We start from the raw sequence: 20101 nt of genomic DNA on the forward strand, positions 1-20101 counted from the left end.
TCCTTCCAAAGAGAGAGGGCTGGCTATGTTCTCAGGACCTAAAGTATGCTTATCCTACATGCAGATATTTCTGTGTCTTTATTTGTCATAGGAAAGCACCACTACCAGTATTGCTTTCTGTCATTGGGCCTTGCTTCAGCACTTCATTTTCACAAAATGCTTAGCATTGTATCTATGACATTTGGCTGGTAAAGCACACCTCTTGGAAAGGAGCAGTAAGATCAGTTCATTCAACTATTCAGGTGTTTGGGATAATTTTATAACAAACTCTAGCAACTCCCAAGTCTCCCTTAAGCACATCCACAGTATTGGAGTTCATAGAAACTTTGCTGTATATGACTCAAGCAACTGCCTTTCTTCCACAATAAAGAATTGTCATGTTGATATCCATTGTGAAAGAAATTCAGGAGAGTTGGCAAGTATGATCTGGACAAATATTGAGAATGCTGGGCCATATGGCATTAATGGTTCATCACACCAATGGCATGGCTTTTGATACGACACAATGAACCTTATTCAGTGGACTCAGTCTACAGGCAGCTTCCAGGATGTGGTATCTGTCATCAGTCCTCTCCAGGGACTTGCTGTTCTAGTGGATAAATAATTCCAATCTGGCTAAAGGAATTGCCTTCAAACTTCCTCAAACAACCTTAACCAAAATGCAACCAGACTGCTGGTGCTAACACTTAAAAAGGAGGTAGAACAGCTTTTAAACTAAAATGGGAAAGCTAACAGTCACCCAGGAGCGCATGGTTCAGTGTGGAGTATCCTTGAAGGATACTATTGAAACTGGATCTTTTGGGAATCTCGATAGAGAGATTTCAATAGCTGTGAAAGAAAACCAGGAGTGTTAAATGGGAGAACAGAGTAAAGGATGCAAATTATCCCCATTAACTTCAAAGCAGCCTGTAGAAGCAAGGAAAAAAGACAGTTTTGAAGTGTCTATACAGTGGGGGAAATAAGTATTTGATCCCTTGCTGATTTTGTAAGTTTGCCCACTGACAAAGACATGAGCAGCCCATAATTGAAGGGTAGGTTATTGGTAACAGTGAGAGATAGCACATCACAAATTAAATCCGGAAAATCACATTGTGGAAAGTATATGAATTTATTTGCATTCTGCAGAGGGAAATAAGTATTTGATCCCCCACCAACCAGTAAGAGATCTGGCCCCTACAGACCAGGTAGATGCTCCAAATCAACTCGTTACCTGCATGACAGACAGCTGTCGGCAATGGTCACCTGTATGAAAGACACCTGTCCACAGACTCAGTGAATCAGTCAGACTCTAACCTCTACAAAATGGCCAAGAGCAAGGAGCTGTCTAAGGATGTCAGGGACAAGATCATACACCTGCACAAGGCTGGAATGGGCTACAAAACCATCAGTAAGACGCTGGGCGAGAAGGAGACAACTGTTGGTGCCATAGTAAGAAAATGGAAGAAGTACAAAATGACTGTCAATCGACAAAGATCTGGGGCTCCACGCAAAATCTCACCTCGTGGGGTATCCTTGATCATGAGGAAGGTTAGAAATCAGCCTACAACTACAAGGGGGGAACTTGTCAATGATCTCAAGGCAGCTGGGACCACTGTCACCACGAAAACCATTGGTAACACATTACGACATAACGGATTGCAATCCTGCAGTGCCCGCAAGGTCCCCCTGCTCCGGAAGGCACATGTGACGGCCCGTCTGAAGTTTGCCAGTGAACACCTGGATGATGCCGAGAGTGATTGGGGAAGGTGCTGTGGTCAGATGAGACAAAAATTGAGCTCTTTGGCATGAACTCAACTCGCCGTGTTTGGAGGAAGAGAAATGCTGCCTATGACCCAAAGAACACCGTCCCCACTGTCAAGCATGGAGGTGGAAATGTTATGTTTTGGGGGTGTTTCTCTGCTAAGGGCACAGGACTACTTCACCGCATCAATGGGAGAATGGATGGGGCCATGTACCGTACAATTCTGAGTGACAACCTCCTTCCCTCCGCCAGGGCCTTAAAAATGGGTCGTGGCTGGGTCTTCCAGCACGACAATGACCCAAAACATACAGCCAAGGCAACAAAGGAGTGGCTCAGGAAGAAGCACATTAGGGTCATGGAGTGGCCTAGCCAGTCACCAGACCTTAATCCCATTGAAAACTTATGGAGGGAGCTGAAGATGCGAGTTGCCAAGCGATAGCCCAGAACTCTTAATGATTTAGAGATGATCTGCAAAGAGGAGTGGACCAAAATTCCTCCTGACATGTGTGCAAACCTCATCATCAACTACAGAAGACGTCTGACCGCTGTGCTTGCCAACAAGGGTTTTGCCACCAAGTATTAGGTCTTGTTTGCCAGAGGGATTAAATACTTATTTCCCTCTGCAGAATGCAAATAAATTCATATACTTTCCACAATGTGATTTTCCGGATTTAATTTGTGATGTGCTATCTCTCACTGTTACCAATAACCTACCCTTCAATTATGGGCTGCTCATGTCTTTGTCAGTGGGCAAACTTACAAAATCAGCAAGGGATCAAATACTTATTTCCCCCACTGTATATAAATGCTAGAAGCCTTGAAAATAAGATAGGAGAATTGGAATATATAGCACTAAATGAAGAGATAAATGTAATAGGCATTTCAGGGACCTGGTGGAAGGAGGACAATCAGTGGGACACTGTTAGCAGAGTACAAACTATATCGCAATGATAGGGTGGATCGATTTTGGGGGGGGGGGGGGGGGTTGCATTATGTGTTAAAGAGGGAATTGAGTCAAACAAAATAAACATTCTACGTGAAATTGATTACTGGGTGGAATTCCAGGTGTGAAGGAAAAGAATATACTGATAGGGCTGTACTATCGTCTGCCGGGACAGAATAAAGAGACAAATGAAAATATGTTTACAGAAATTAGGAAAGCTGGCAAATTGTGCAACATTATAATAATGGGTGATTTCAATTTACCTCAGTATTGACTGGATAAATGTTACATCAGGGAGTGCCTGGGAGGTAAAATTTCTAGATGTAATAAACAACTGCTTCTTGGATCATCTGGTCCAAGAACTGACAAGAGGGGTTGCTATTTTGAATCTAATCTTTAGTTGAATGCGTGGCATAGTACAGGAGGTAACGGTGTTGGATCTGCTGGGAAATAGTGATCATAACATGATCAAATTTGAGCTGATATCTGGAGTGAAGTCACTAAGGAAATCTACTGTATCAGCTTTTAATTTTCAAAAAGGCGACTATGACAAAATGAGGAAAATGGTTAAAAAGAAGCTAAAAGGTTTGCCGCAAACAGTTGGACTCTGAATCAGGTGTGGACGTTGATTAATACCATCGTGGAAGCCAAGACTAGATGTATTCCATGTATTAACAAAGGTGGAAAAAAGAGCAAATGAAAGCCAGTGTGGTTAAAATGTGAGGTGAAAGAGGCCTTCAAAAAATGGAAAAAGATCCCAATGAAGAAAATAAGAAGTAACATAAGCACTGTCAAGCTAAATGCAAAGCACTGACAAAGAAGGCTAAAAGAATATGAAGAAAACATGCCATGGAGAGGAAAACTCATAGTAACACTTTTCTACAGGTATATCAGAAGCAGGAAGCCTGCGAGGGAATCTGTGGTACTGTTAAATCAGGAAGGAGTAAAAGGAGCACTTGGGGGAGGACAAGGCTATAGTTAAGAGATTGAATGAATTATTTGCGTCAGTCTTTATGGAAGAAGATATGAGATCTACCTGTACCAGATATGGTTTTCAGGGGTGACAGTGCAGAGGAACTGAAAGAAACCTCTGTGAACTTGGAAGATGTACTGAGCCAAATTGACAAGTTAGAGTGATAAATCACCCGGACCAGATGGTATACACCACAGAGTACTGAAAGAACTCAAACATGAAATTGCTGTTCTAATCAGCTGCTAAGGTTAGGACACTAAATCAGGCGTGGATGTTATTCAAAAATACCATCTTAGAAGCCCAGACCAGATACATTCCACATATTTGTAAAGGTGAAAAGAAGAGAAACAATCGGCATGATTAAAAGTGAAGTAAACGAGGCTATTACAATCAAAAGATTGTCTTTCAAAGAATGGAAAAAGGACCCAAATGAAGAAAATAAGAAGCAACATAAGCATAGTCAAGTCCGATATTAAACATAAATAAAGAAGACTAAAAGAGAATATGAAGAGAAACTTGCTAAAACTCATAGTAACAACTTTTTCAGGTACATCAGAAGCAGAAAGCCTGCGGGGGAAGCTGTGGGACCGTTAGATCACAAAGGAACAAAAGGGGCACTCAGGGAGGACAAGGCCATAGCGCAGAAACTGAATGAATTCTTTGCTTCTGTCTAGAAGGTGTAAGAGATCTGCCTGTATAGGAAATGGTTTTCAAGGATGATGATGCAGAGGAACTGAAAGAAATCTCGGTGAACCTGGAAGATGTACTGAGCCAAATTGATAAGTTAAGGAGTAGTAAATCACCTGGATTGGATTGCATACATCCGAGGGTACTCAAAGAACTCAAGAATGAAATTGCTGAACTGCTGTTAGTAATATGTTACCTGTCGTTAAAATCGTCCATAGTACCTGAAGATTGGAGTGTGGCCAATGTGACGCCGATTTTTTTAAAGGGTTCCGGGGTGATCTGGGAATTACAGACCGGTTAGCCTGACATCAGCACCAGGCAAGATAATGGAAACTATTATAAAAATAAAATTACAGAATACATAGATAAACATGGTTTAATGGGACAGAGTCAGCATAGGGTCAGCCAAGGAAAGTATTGCCTCACCAATTTGCTTCATTTCTTTGAAGGTGTGAATAAACATGGATAAAGGTGAGCCGGTTGATGTAGTGTGCCTAGATTTTCAGAAAGCTTTTGATAGTTCCTCATGAGAGACTTCTGAGAAAATTAAAAAGTCATGGTATAGGTGGCAGTGTTCTGGCATGGATTAAGAATTGACTCAGAAAACAGATGGAAGGATCAAATGGTCATTGCTATCAATGGAGGAGGGTAAACAGTGGAGTGCTGCAGGGATCTGTACTGGGACCGGTACTGCTTAACATATTTATAAATTATATGGAAATCGGAACGAGTGAGGTGATTACTACTACTACTATTTAGCATTTTTATAGCGCTACAAGGCGTACGCAGCGCTGCACAAACATAGAAGAAAGACAGTCCCTGCTCAAAGAGCTTACAATCTAATAGACAAAAATAAAGTAAGCAAATCAAATCAATGTGTACAGGAAGGAGGAGAGGAGGGTAGGTGGAGGCGAGTGGTTACAAGTGATTAAATTTACAGATGACACAAAACTATTTGAGGTTGTTAAAACACATGCAGACTGTGAAATATTGCAGGAAGACCATCCAAATGGCTGATGAAGGATGCTAGGAATTATTAGGAAAGGGATGGTGAATAAAACCAAAAATACTATAATGCCTTTGTATCGCTCCAAGGTTCAACCGCACCTTAAGTATTGTGTTCAGTTCTGGTCACCCTATCTCAAAAAATGATATAGCGGAATTAGAAAAGGTTCTGAGAAGACCAACCAGAATGAGGAAAGGCTAAAGAGGTTAGGACTCTTCATCTTGGAAAAGAGATACGAGGGGAGATATGATTGAAGTCTACAAAGTCTTGAGTAGTGTAGAATGAGTAGAAGTAAATCGATTTTTTTTTTTTTACTTATTCCAGAAGCACAAAGACTAGGGGACACTCAAGGAAGTTACATGGAAATACTTTTATGTTTAAACTTATCTTTATTGCATTTCAACAGATATTCAACAATACAAACATAGATTTCATCAAAAATACAACCTCCCTATCCCCCTACCTAACACCCCCCCCCCTTCGTCCTTCCCCTCCTCCCAAACAAAACTACCTGCTATCACTACCCTCCCCCTTTTCCTGGAAATACATTTAAAACAAATAGGAAGAAATATTTTTTCACTCAACAAATAGTTACGCTCTGGAACTCTTTGCCAGAGGCTGTGGTAACAGCGGTTAGCGTATCAGGGTTTAAAAAAGGTTTGGACAAGTTCCTGGAGGAAAAGTCCATAGTCTGCTATTGAGACAGATATGGGATGGCAACTACTTGCCTTGGGCTTTGTAGCATGAAATGCCATGATTTGAGTTTCTGTCAGGTACGGGTACTTGTGACCTGGCTTGGCCACTGTTGGAAAAAGGATATTGGGCTAGATGGACCATTGGTCTGACCCAGTATGTCTACTCTTATGTTCTTATGAGACTGACAGGTTGGTGTTTTTAGCTATTTAAGCTCTTGTTTCGTATACTCCATATGGCATTATTCAGAAGAGATATGGAGTTGTAGCAATTTTCCTATCGCACTATTTCAATGTGTGGGGGTTTTTTCACTGCGACGAAGTAGGCTTTTGCCTCATTATCATTTATTGTGCACAGCCAATGTGCTATAGGACCCCTGATAAAGGCTTACTAGCTGAAACACAGCCCATGTAGTGTCCACCTTCAACCAGCATTATACGCTGTTTGTGCTCAACATCTTGTAATTGAGCATTTGCCAATAAAGAACTTGTTACTCCTGGAACATCTGTTTGGTCATTCCCACTCTCTTTTGTTCTGTGATTGGGACTGCGTGGGACTGCTTGGTTTTCCCTGTTGCTTTTTGGTTCACGTTATAGAATGCCTGATTTGTATTTTGATGTTGGTGATTGACGTGGTCACTTTTTTTTGCTGACTCATTTAAAATAGCTATGGTACTTGGTGTCTGGAGGGTGGCCTATATACTGTCAATCCTTAAAAAGGGCTGCAGGAGTGATCAGGAATCTATAGACCCATGAGCCTGTGGTGGTGACATTAAAACTTATTCTGAGAATCAAAATCGCTGACCAGATAAACTTAATGAGAATGAGTTAGCATCAGTATAGCATAGAGAAGCCTTATCTTCAGTTTTACACCTTCAAAGGAAAAGAAAAAAAAGCTATGCCTAAAGAGGAGCTAGTTGATATACAACTCTAATTTAGATAGAACGTATAGATCCAGAATTGATAACGTTCAAGTCAGGACATGTATAATTCTGGTATTACAGAAAAGGATCTGCCGCCAAAGAGCCTTTTCTGAAATTCATGCAGGAGTACACGTGTATTTTGCCTGGACATGTAGTAGGAGCTGCCATTTTACAAATACACATATTGAAAACCTGAATGGAGAAAATATAGCAATATGCATGTGTGTGTATACATTTACACGTGAAAGCTTGTATTCCAGAATCTAAACATGTAAATTGCATAGTTAATAAAACATTCTACTTCTAACGTGTTATTTTGCCAGAGGTCCCATTTTATGCAGTGAGACTCAGTTACTAATTGAGGATAACACTAAAATAATATAACTTAATAATTAGTAATTATGCCCCTGAATGGTAGCACTTTTGTCTTCAGGTGCTATAGCTATTTTCTGTCCCCTGGAGACAATGGACAGATAGGTGACTTGTCCATGACCACAAGGAGCCACAGTGGGATTTATCGTTTTATCATTTCTAAAATGAGTTTGATATACCGCCTCTTTCAAGCACAAGTCGAGGCGGTTTACATAAAATTGTACAGGTATTTGCATTATCTCTAATGGGCTCACAATCTAAGTAGTATATTGTACCTGGGTCAGTGGCGGGCTAAGTGACTTGCCTCAGGTCCCCCTTGTTCTCAGTCCACTGTTTTAACAATTAGGCTACTCCTTCACTTTTTACATGTGTATACCTAACATTTTGCAAATCTACACATGTATATGCAGCTAATTAATAGACGCCTTAATCCTTATATTTTTTCCAAATGGAGGGAGAAAGCAGCACTGAAAAACAAGAGAAGAAACTCCTTTAATCCCTCCCATTAAGGACAGGTCCAAAACAAGCACTTTTACAATCTACATGTGCAGGGGAACAGCTGTAAACCTAGGCATTTATCTATGGGGACATACACCTGCATTCTGTTTCTGAAATGGGGAATCCGTGTGCAGATTTTAGTTCATCCAGATGCTTCCCAAAACACTTCCCCTTGCACTAGATACACACATAAATACTGGCTTTCTAAAATTGTGGTTTACATGTTTGTGTGTGACAGAACAGTGGGTTTTTTAAGCCTGTAAAACTGCCTTAATTATTTCCTGAAGTGTATTTCTCTAGCTTGGCCAGCAAGTGGTGCATGTTTTTGTTTTGAAGCTGCTGCAGAACCAAGGCCGCCATCTTTGTTTAAGGCTTTTGGAAAGGCAGTCTTCTGCAGTATACTTTTAAAACTTGTTCTGGGCTCTGACTGGCCCAGGACCTAATTTCATTTGTGTGGTTTGTGTGTTAGATCTGTGAATGCTTTCTGGGAACTGTGGGACCACTGGGATTGTGGCCTCTAGTAACCTAGAAATCACTGGGCATAATTTGAGAGCACGAGACTCACCCAGAGGCGGTTGTGACCCAGTTGGTGGGAGGAGGGTGCTAGTGTAGAGCACAAGCGGCAGGTGCGGGCAGACCTGAGCTGTACTGGGGATAGACCCTCTAAGTGGCTGCGGGGTAGCCCCAGATGGGTGGCTAGGCGTTTCGTGACAATGTAATAAATGCAGGTATTTACTCAATTTAAATCACAAATTCAGTCTCTAAGGGTTAGAGTACCAAAATACCTTCTCAGAATCCAAGGTCCCGCCTGAAAAGCTCAGTAAATTAAGTCTGGATAGGAGGCAGTGCTCTATTGTGGACTAGAAACTGGCTAAAAGATAGAATAGGGCTTAATGGTCAGGTTTCTAAATGACAGAGTCAGTAGGGGAATGTATCTATGGTCTGTACTGAGCCCTGTATTTTCTAAAACATTGACAATTGATCTATAGGAGTCACGTGATGCTGTGCTGAAGAGTGGGTGCATGTGAGGAGTGCTCGAAGCTTTCCTGGGCCCTTTCTCCCTCCGGAGAACTTTCATTGTGTTAATCTTGCAACTGTTGGATGGTGAATTGATTTTGGCACAATACTCTGCCCGTTGTGGTGCGATTTATATCAAAATGTCCTCTAAACCGCCAAGGAAAACAATGGATCAGAGCTGCGCAGGAGACCACAAGATGGTGGAGGCCAAACAGGCATGTCCTCAGTGAGCTCCATATGGGCCATGGAGGTTGTGGCAGAGTTGCAAGCTCTTTTAGAGGACTCAGTGGATAAAAAACTGCAAACTATAGCAGATAAGATAGACTTGGTGGGGTCTCATGTGGATTCTATGCATACTGATTTACAGACCTACCAGCATCGACTTTCAGCCATTGCAGACACACTGCAACAACAAGAAGCTGGCCAACGCAATATATGGGCGCTTTTAATGAAACTCGAAGATAAAATTGAGGATCTCGAAAATCGCTCCAGAAGATGTAATCTCTGCTTTGTGGGATTGCCTGAATCCATACAAGAAGTAGATCTATGGCAGTTTTTGGAGAGTTGGCTGCCAAAGGCTTTGAAGTTTTCTAAATCGGCAGGCCCTTTAAGAATGGAGTGGGCCCACCACCTGGGACTACTTAAACTATCTGACACAAGGCCGCAGGTGATTATCTGTAAATTATTAAAAACTTTGTTCACAAGCAGAACTAATCATGAGGGCAATAAGAGCTGCAAGTACTTTACAGTATGATGATCAATGCATTATGTGCTTCCAGGATTTCTCTGCAGCAGTCTCAGCAAAATTTGAGGTGTTCAATGCAGTATATTCATTGCTCCATACTAAAAAAGTTCCATTTGCGCTGCCGTATCCAGCTGGGCTGCGGATCACTTTAGTTGGAAAACACTAATTTTTTTCTGAAGGCTGACAATGCATTGCAATTTGTGAATCAGCTGCTGGATCTGATGGATGGGGTTTGAGTCGGATAATGGCCATCTTGACTTCCTCAATTTATTTCAAGGTGTTAATGAAGGAATCCATTGAGTTGGATGGGATATCCATGACACCTAGGATGGTCAAGAGGCTTTTGCCATGAAAACATGGTGGTCAGCATTCTGTGTTCCAGCCTAACCTAATTATATGACTGGACTGGTTTTCAAAGGTTGCTGTTACATTTGCTTTGAGGGACATCTGATTTTTCTTCTCTTCAAATTTGCAGGTGTGTTTAGTATTAACAGGGGATTAAACTTTACTCTTTGAATGCTTGTAGACTATTCCCAGATACTACTATTTTTATTTTTTTGATCCTGGAAACTATTTTGCTCCTTAGTCACATTGTTTCCATTTTTTAATGCCTATGATGAACTGGTATCTAGTGCCTAATTACTAATGTTGCCTGTACATGTCATGTTGCTTATACTGTTTTACAATTCTAGGGGGGGGGGCATTCCTCACAGTGACTGAAGCCATTGGAGGTTGTAAAATGGTAGGACGGGGAAGTATTTTGGGTGAAATACAAGGGAAGTTGTTGGCTTTGGGCCTGTGGGATGGGGGGGGGGCTATTATATATTTTTTTTCTCTCTGAGAACTAGCTTGACCTCAAATTTCATATTTTGTGGTTGATTTGTACAGGGTGTTTTCAGTTTCCGGAGAAGAAATGTCTTTTTCTCTTTACAGTATTTTAAGTTTGGTTTTACCACATTGGAATCTTAGAGTCAATGGGAGAGTGAGGAGGGACTGGTGGCTGGGACATCCCTCCCTATATTTGTTCACCAAATTTTTCATTACAGATTGTTATAGGTTAACTGGATGACTTTCCTAAAGATTATTTCTTGGAACATAGGAGGCGTGACCTCTCCAATAAAGAGGCAAAAGATTCTACAGTCACTCCGTAGGCAGAGGGCTGACATTGCCATGCTACAAGAAACTCACCTATGCTCTGTGGAACACAAGAAATTCCAAAAATGCTGGGTTGGAGCTATGGTGAAGTCACGTGTTTTACATAAGAAAGCTGGGGTGCTTATCTTGTTCCGAAAGGGCCTGGATGTGCAGATTCAGCAAGTCAATGACCTGAGGGCCGCTGTGTTATGGCAGTGGTTATGCTGGCTTGTCAGAAATGTCTTCTCTGTAATTTTTATGCTCCCAGTGTTTTCTCCAGTAGAGTCTTCTGGCATTTGATAGGGCTCCTGTCTCCCTTGCAGGGTGACAACCTAATCCTAGCAGGGATTTTAATATATTATATGATCCCCAGGTGGATAGATCTAGTCCATCTCCCCAGGCATGTTTGGATACCTGTAAAGGCTTGCCCTTGCTTTTGTTGACACACTAGATGTCATAGATGTGTAGCAAGTTTTACACCCTGGGGAGAGGGACTATATGCACCTCTCCCGTGTACATTCAACTCAGTCCAGAATCAATTACCTTTTGGTGTCTAAAGGAATGGTATGGCTACAAATGCAGATTAGTGGTGATAATGTGGGTGGTTACTGTTGGAGATTCCTGGTGGAGCTACATAGAGATCAACAATGCCATGAATTTATACTTAAGAATAGAAAAATTACCAAATGTTTAACCAGGCTCATGTCAACACACCAACCCTTGTTTTGGGAGGCAGCTAAAGCTGTATTAAGGGGAGAAACCATAGCTTATGTCAAATATAAACAGAAGATGCAAGATCATCATATTTTGCGTCTAGAATGCAAAATAAGACAGGATAGAATTGCATTTGGGATGTTCCCTACTACTCATAACAAGGCATCTTTACTTGCCTCAGGTTGATTTTAAATGAGCTTCTTCACCAAAGAGTAGTTAAGTTGATAAATTATTACAAATTCCAACTTTATCTTCATGGTTACAAGAGTGGGAAACTGCTGTCCCATTTGGTACATACCCAAATAGGACATCAGAAAATACTCCAACAGAGATTCATCGGAGCGTCTGGTGCATTTGAATGTTGCCATAAATACCATTTTTAGGGACTGCTATGAAATGTCATATGGGGACTCTTCAGACTCTCTGATGCCTGGATCTCTAAGTAATTTGGAACTGCCAAGGGTTATTCCCTTCCCAGAGAGAGTTCCTAAATGGCCCCATAACTTTGAAGGAACTTCAGTTGGTATTCCAAAATTGTAAACTGGGTAAGGCCCTGGGCCCCGATGGCTTTAGAGCTGAATTTTACAAAATCCTGTTGGAGGCTGTGGGTCCTTCATTAGTGCTTATGTATGGTGAGATTTTGGCTACCAAACAGATCCCGAGCTCACTTCAATTGGCCCAGATGATTGTGCTGTTAAAACCTGGTAGAGACCCCTCAATCCATCCTCCTATCGTCCAATCTCTCTTCTAAACTTCGAAGCAAAACTATTTGCTAAAGTGCTGGTGAATAGGTTGGTTTCGTGCTGGGCTGCACAACATATTAGAGCAATATTGGTTTCTTTGGAGATTGTTCAGATGAATCAATGACCTTCCCTGCTAATTAGCTTCAATGCAGAGAAGGCCTTTGACTGGGTATCATGGGATTTTTTTAATTTACGGTTTTAAGTACTTACAGCATTCAAGGTTTTTTTTTTTTTTTTTTGCAGAGGTGATCAAATTATTATACACAAATTCTCAAACCTCTGTCTTGGTAAATGGCATTTCTTCTGCTCCGTTTTCCATTCATAAAGGCACCAGACATAGCTGCCCCGTATCTTTCTTTTTGTTTGTCCTTTCAATAATTTGATCAGAGACATAAAAACACATCTACAGATCCAAGGTGTCACCATTGGGGATTCCATTTTTAAGATCTCGGCCTTTGCAGACGATCTCCTAGTTCATGTTGCTCATCCCCACAAATCTGTGCCAGCTTTATTAGAAACCTTTACAGAATATGGAGACCATTCTGGGTTTAAATTGAGTTTTACTAAATCGCTAGCCTTGGCATCACGAGACAGAATTAGGAACGCATGGCGGGGGGGGTGGGGGGTGGAGTTTCCCCTTAAATGGGCAGACTGTTCTTTCAGATAGCTAGGCATATATTTAACAATGTGGACCTCACAACTTTATCAATGTGGATGTCTTATTTCATCATACCTCTACTACTCTATTAGGCTGGAGACATTTGCTTCTTAGTTTACATGGGAGGGTCTAGTTATTTGGGATGACTGGGATTCCCCATTGGCTATACGTTATGCAAATATTGCTTTTGAAACTACTGAAGTAGAGAGATATGAGAAAAGATATTTGCAGCATATATAAGCTATTAAATAACTTCTGTGTGTGTGTGGGGGGGGGGGGGTTCTGAACCTAAGATGCCTTTCCAGAGGCTCTTGGGATCATGGCAGATTGGTGGCATGAGTCTCCTAGTCATTAAACTATATAATAGGGCATGCTTACTCCATCACCTGGACGACTGGATCCTTGATACAAGAAGCTTTATACCTCTTGCTTTGGAGAGGCACTATTTTCAACCCTGGCATTTACAGTATTTATTACATGCACCAATTTCTACCCTTCCATTGAATACAAGAATGGTGTCTTATTGTGTCCTATACGAGATATTTGGTGAGAATGCACTGGTTACTGAGCAATTTCAGGTAACACATTGGATATGCTACCTTTTCAAGAAAATGCCACGTTTGAGCTGGGTAGGGATAATGAAACTTTTCATGTTTGGGGGCGCCAGGGTATTGCATTTCTGTCACATGTCCTGGGGCCTACAGGGAGGTAGAAACATTGGATCAACTGAATATGGACTCCACGCCCCCTTTGAGGGACGTTTTCGCTTATAATCAGCTATCTCATTATGTATCCTCTTTGGATTTAGTGGCATTACAAGCTGATCATTCAGAGAAATTTCAAGAGTTTTTTTTTGCCAGGGCCAGGGAGGAACAGTCTACTGTCTCTTTGTTACATTAGGCTCTGCTCCAAATTTGTCCTAGATGAGACGTTTTGGACCTGACACAGAGATAGAGTGTAGATTTGCAAAGGCCTACTGACTCTCTTAACTTTTTAGCTCTGGCTAACAGGATCCCTAGCCTTATCATTTATACAGACTTACGGGAATGTCAATTTCAGGTATTAAATTGCGCTTACATGATGACACAGGTGCAGTTATTTAAAATGGGGTAAAAGTGGACTCACCCCAATGCCCTAAATGTCATTCTGCTGAAAATACTTTTTTCCATGCCTTCTGGTCCTGTTCTGTAATACAGCACTTCTGGAAAACTCTGTTAGAATATTTAGGGGTCCTTCTACAATCTCCAATCCCCCTTTCCCCAGCAGGGCTTCTTTTAGATCATTTTGAGGTTTTTGTGCTGCTGGGTAAAGGAGTATGCCAATTGCTTTGGAATACAAGAATAGTTGGTAAGAAATCTATTTTGGGAATTTGGACAGTGCCAGATTCACCCTCTTTTTGTGCTTGGCGTTTCATGTTTTAATGACATTTGGAAGAAATCAGGCCAAAACCTCACCTAAATGCAATAAATTATTTCTTTCCATCTGGGAAGTTTATATTCAATCTTTGCCTCACAGGGCTCACAGCAAATTCTCAATTCCCTTTAGACTCTGTGTTTTTTCTTTTTTTTTTTTTTTAGTTTGAGGGGAGAGAAGGTAGTGAAGGAGTACTGATGGAAGACTACTTGGCATAATTTTAACAGAGTCTTTTTCTGTTATAATATATGATTCGTTAATGGGTTTACTTTGTTCTCATGATGGGGAAGAAAAGGGAGAAGGGATGTAGGTCTGTTTCTGGAATTAGAGCACACTTTGTTAGGCTGGTGATGGGGCTAAAAGGAGCCAAGCCCTCCTCCATTCTCTACATGTTGTACTTTTCCTTTGCTCTGATGATGAACACTTGATTGTTGTTTCTGGAGATGGTTCATGTTTGCAACGTCAATAAAATAAGATTTAAACATAACAATTGATCTATAGAAAGAAGCAACAAGTGAGGTGATCAGATTTGTGGATGTCACAGAAGTTGTTAAAGTCTTGGAGGACTGAATAATTGCACAAGTATATTGAGAACATGAAACGAGGCTTTTTATGGCAGGTGAAGCTTAGTGTGGAAAAGTACAAAGTGATCCATGTAAGGAAAAATACCAACTACAGGTACACAATGCTGAGTTCTGAGTTAGGAGGGTCAACCTGGAAAAGAGACAAGAATGGATATCAGAAACTTATCAACATCATAAATTAAATGGCACAATTAACTTAGGACCAACTGTTTAATTCAGGGGAGGGCAACCTTTATACACAGAGGGCCACATGAATGTCAGTACTATTCCTAGCATGCTGTAGCATTACACAGTGTCACAACCAGAAATGCACAGATTTCCATAGACCTTTTGTCAAAATGAGTAAAAACTTTTAACTAAAAATGATGGAAACAAACTGCTAGAGTGGATATTCTGAAAATATTTCCTAAATACAGTATTTAAAATTACCAAAAACCTGGGTTAATGATGTTTTATATGTATATGCCCCTGGTCTTGGGGGCCACATAAAATTCAGTAGGGGTTGCAGGTTGTCCACCCCTGGTTTAATCCTTCAGACAGTACTAAAAGGACACTCATGGAACTAACAACCAGCACATTGAAACAAATTATAGAAAGTATTCACTCAGACCTTTAAGCAGTGGGATCTATTGTGAAGGACATAGTCAAGGTGACTAACATAGCAGAGTTAAAGAGGTTTAGACAGATTCCTAGAGAAAAAGGCCATAAATTATTAGCCAGGTAGACCCAAGGAAGCCATTGCTTGTACCTTGAAATAAGCCATAAGGAATTTGATTTATTTCGGATCTGCTGAGTACTTGTGATCCAGACTAGCCACTGTTGAAAACGGGCTGACAGGCATGATGGACCTTAATCTGACTCAGTATGGTTTTTTATGTTCTTGTCCATGATTCCTCCACTGAGAAGATGGTTAATACAACAGATTCAAGACTATGCTCATTAATATTTTATTTCTGTTGAGAATTGTTCTAATTTATGAGCAGGTGATTCTCCTATTACCTTCATCCTGTAGACCAAAGAATACATTTATTATTATTATTATTATTATTATTATTATTATTATCATGTCAGTATAATAAAAATAGGACTAAGAATCCAGCCATGGTCAGATCACTATAAGAAGGTTAAAATAAAGCCAAATGTGTTGGCTAAAATTAGAAAATGGATTTTATTTGATTGGCATTATATGCTAACTTTATGACTTTTCTACCAAGCAGAGTTGACAAAGAGCTTAACCGGAAGCAGGAAGAACCATCAAATGAACAGTCAGTCTGAAGCTCAAGTAAAACTGAAGAATATGCAGCTGGAATGATACTTGCTGTTTTGAGAGGAAGGGGACATGTTTGACTTCTACAGTGTATTAGGTCATCTCTATGTAATCTGTTACAAAAGGTGCCTTTTAATTACGTCAGCTATTGTACAATGGACTGTTTACAGCTGTACTGGTTTGCATAGCCATTTCTAAAGAAAACTCCTTTTGGGTGGACACTCAAATAGTAAATGGCAGCATTTAGCATTTTCCAGATACCGGAACTTTTTGCCTTTTTGGATTTCACGCTTAATATAGCAGTCTTATAGTTCCCCTGGGTGCTGCCATGGTGGAAGAATGCCAGTGTGATGTCACAATAGATATCAGGTCTGGTTAGTTCATTATCCTTGACATCACACACTGCATGGGCTTAGACTCCTGGTATCAATCACTTTGAAAGCCTCCTAGACCTTTTTAGGCCAATATTCAAAGCAAGTTATGCATTCACCTGTAGCTGATAAACTCATAACTTGCTTATCCATAGATATTTGGCATGATACAGATAGCATCAGGCCAAACGTTGTCTGAATGACACCATCTTTATAGTAAGGGGGCCAGGTCTAGGTGGGCTTTCAAATTATCCAGATAGCAGCTGAATAAAAAATCTAAACTAAACATAGCAGCAGTATGATGATTATATATGTATATTCAGTGCTGCTAAATATTTGTATTAAATGCCTGCTTTGATGTTTAATATGAAATTGACCCCTTTATTTCTACAGTTGTCTCTAACATAATTGGTTGCAGTTGTCAAATTGATACAATGCAAAAATTGTACCACATGTATCAAAAATGCCATAGCATAATTCTGAGAATTTTTGTGTTGAAGCCAAAAATATTGATGCCTCTGTACCTTATTTCCAGATTCCCTTCCAAAACCCTTTCTAGAATTTAAATTTCCTTTGTAGAAGTAGGAGAAATTGGACCAGAGTACTTTAGGTTGGCATTAGACCAGGATCTTAAGTCCATACAACTGCGTCATCCTGCTATGTCAAATACATTTAATACAAGCAAAGTGTGAAATGGATATATGTTATGAGAGGCCAAAGGCTGTAATGCATATTCATTGGTCTGTTACATTGGTAAAGATAAATTGGTTAGCTACATTCTTGAGCAGGGTTCTCCAGACTACCCTTTGGAGCTCATTTTTATAGCCCACCGCTCTTTCCTCATGGCTGTATGTGGTCCTGAAGGAAATTTACATTTTTTGCTTGATGGCAAAGGCAAGAAAACTGAGGATCCTAGGCTCCGCTAGCCAAAGATACAATTGTAGTATGGCATGGAAAGTTGGCAAACCAAGGAGAGGAGGGAGGGCGGCTCACTCCCTCTCCCTATGAGCTCCACAACTAATAACTTGTTCACCAGCCCTTCTGGTGATTGGGAATAGCCTCTGTGACTCTGCTGTTACTGGTGTCATTTGCTATTGCTAGCTCTGTAGCTCTTACAGGATCAAGGAGGTTTGTGTTGAAAATTGTCCACAATACGTTAAAAGTGCAATTTCAAATCCATAGAGTAGTATTCCATCCTAATTATATCTTATGAACATTGGAAACAATGCTCAAGGCATCATAAATGGAGTTTTCTTTTAACTGTTTACTTTTAATAGCTACCTTAATATTGTATTGTAACCATTTTATATTTTATTATGCTGTCAAGAACCACACTTTCTTTATAAAAAAAAAAAAAAAAGCACACTTGGCAATTGTTTATTTGAATGATGCATGTTCTTTGGTAAAATATTTATATTCATAAATGGTAAAGGACAGAGAATATATTTTTATGAGAGGTTTTCGGCAATATTTTATATTGTGCATCTGTAGAATGAATGTGTCTGTAGGCAAACAAAGGGCCCTGCTTACTAAGGAGCACAAGCATTTTTTAGTGCATGCTAAAAATGAGCATGCTTTAATGCTAGCAGGGGCGTAGCCAGACACCCAATTTTGGGTGGGCCTGGGCCCAAGATGGGTGGGCAGAAGAACTCTGCCTTGTCCCACAAGTTGATTTGGTCTCTTCCTCTCTCGCCTGCATGCCATATGATCTCTCAAACATCTCCCCTCCTCTGCATACTTTTTAAATAGCAGATTTTCACCGGCGGTGAGCAGCAGCTAATACACACTGCTCATGTTAACCCCACATCCTTCCTTCTGATGCAACTTCCTGTTTCTGCATAGGCAGAAATATATCAGAGGGAAGGCTGTGGGGCTGCTGCAGGTGAAGATCTACTATCTACAAGGTATGCAGTAGAGACAATTGCTGGGAGTTTGACTGGTGGGGCTTGGGGATCCCTGCCAGCCACATCATAGGTGTGCTGCTACTGGGTGGGCCTGAGCCCAAAGTGGGTGGGCTCAGGCCCACCCTTGGCTACACCACTGAATGCTAGAGACACCCACAGGAATATATGAGTGTCTCTAGCATTAGCGTGCACTAAAAACGCTTGCGCGCTTACAGTGTGGCTTAGTAAACAGGGCCCAAAGGCAATAAAGTCATCGTTTTGTATAGTGCATGATGAATGTTTCCCTGTAAATGGTTCCGTATGTTTTTCAAGTGTGTTAATGTTAATTAGTAATCTCATTGTCACATGCAGATGTGAAACTTTCTTGTTGTACATTATTAAATAGAAATACAATTTATTTATACTGCTAGCAGTTTTTTTGTAGGTATAGAATTTTTCATTTGCAAACTCTGTATTCTTCATTTCTCACAAAAATCACACCAAGTCACAAATCTTGCAGCAGTGCACTTTAAACCTTAATTTGCAAAATTGCTTTCATGAGGTAATGTCTCCAAATAGGTTTTAGTTTTCTTAGTTTAACAAAATTTTGTGAATTCATTCTAGGGGTTTTTTTCTCAGCACAGTATGCCGCAGTTTTTTTCTATGATCTTTCTAATTAATGATTTAAGTAACTTTTTAAATATTTTATTTTGCCATACTGTCTATAGGCACTTTTTTTTTTCTTTAGGCCACTTGTCCAGTCAGACCATCTAATCAAGGAAATTTATTTCATTGGGTTATCTTTCTCAGAATTTACTCTTGCTTTCTATTTACAGTTTTTGTGTAGTGAGCCAAAAGCCAGAGGATTTCAAGCTCTGTGTCAAGTGTAGAAAAATGTTGTCCATGTTCCTACATTTATAATTGGATCCTTTGTAACATATTTGTACGGATGTCACCAAGGAGGGTCAACTTGCCTGTAGTCCTAGTTTGAAGAGTTATATGATTTGAATCCACAGAGCAAGCACCACAATTTAAAGTAAAGCCAAAAGAAACACATGACTGTATTCTTTGATGGTGACATGGAAAAACAGAAGGAAGAGGCCTTGAAGGGACAGTGTGCTGAGGAATAAGGAAGCGCCATTATCCATTCTCTTTGTATTGCTCCGAGAACTGAGTGATCTACACTACACCTGGGACTAAACCCTGCCTCTCTGTTGGGCTAATTATATAACAGTTTCTAGAAGTCCAGCCTCTGAAGGTCATTCTGCATACTGAGGCCCATCATACTTTTAGCTTAGCAGTATTCAAAGAAAATAAGAAGTAGGTGCTGAGTAATGCAGAATGGCAGGTAACAGCTAGCTTCACGTGAGTGTCATGTGCTCTATCAGCTGCTGCCTCGTTTTTGCTGCTGACTTTGAGCTCTCTGTACCTAGAGTCTTATTTTGGCATCATGCACATAGTCTGAACCAGCCAGATTCTGAGGGAAGATTCTCTAGCTTTTCAGAAGCCATTGGTTGTGTGGCTCAGAGTTCAGTTGACTACCTTTGTACAGTGAAGGTCAGTGCATTGCTCAGTACCCATTTGTATCGTGTGGTTTTGTTGAGTATCTGAATAGTCCCTGTAGCTCAAAGAAGTTGAGCTTTGACTTGGAATAGACATATTCCCCTTGCTTCACCTTAGAAAACCCTACTCCACAGGCAGAGAACAGGTCCCCTACCCAAGGATCTTTCCTTTTCA

At 40.5% G+C, this 20101-nt stretch overlaps 1 protein-coding gene across 4 annotated transcripts in view; it reads left to right on the forward strand.

Annotated features, from left to right (window-relative positions):
- Positions 1-18080, forward strand: part of BNIP2 (BCL2 interacting protein 2) — a 151406-nt gene extending 133326 nt beyond the window's left edge. For all 4 annotated transcript variants that reach the window (XM_030188452.1, XM_030188453.1, XM_030188456.1 and 1 more), the window contains one exon: positions 16061-18080. In XM_030188452.1, coding sequence (XP_030044312.1) covers positions 16061-16118 — 58 coding nt within the window. In that variant the 3' untranslated portion in view covers positions 16119-18080. The remainder of the gene's footprint in view (positions 1-16060) is intronic.
- Positions 18081-20101: the final 2021 nt, after the last annotated feature.

This window comes from Microcaecilia unicolor, chromosome 1, assembly GCF_901765095.1.
Source record: "Microcaecilia unicolor chromosome 1, aMicUni1.1, whole genome shotgun sequence".
Lineage (NCBI taxonomy): Eukaryota > Metazoa > Chordata > Amphibia > Gymnophiona > Siphonopidae > Microcaecilia > Microcaecilia unicolor.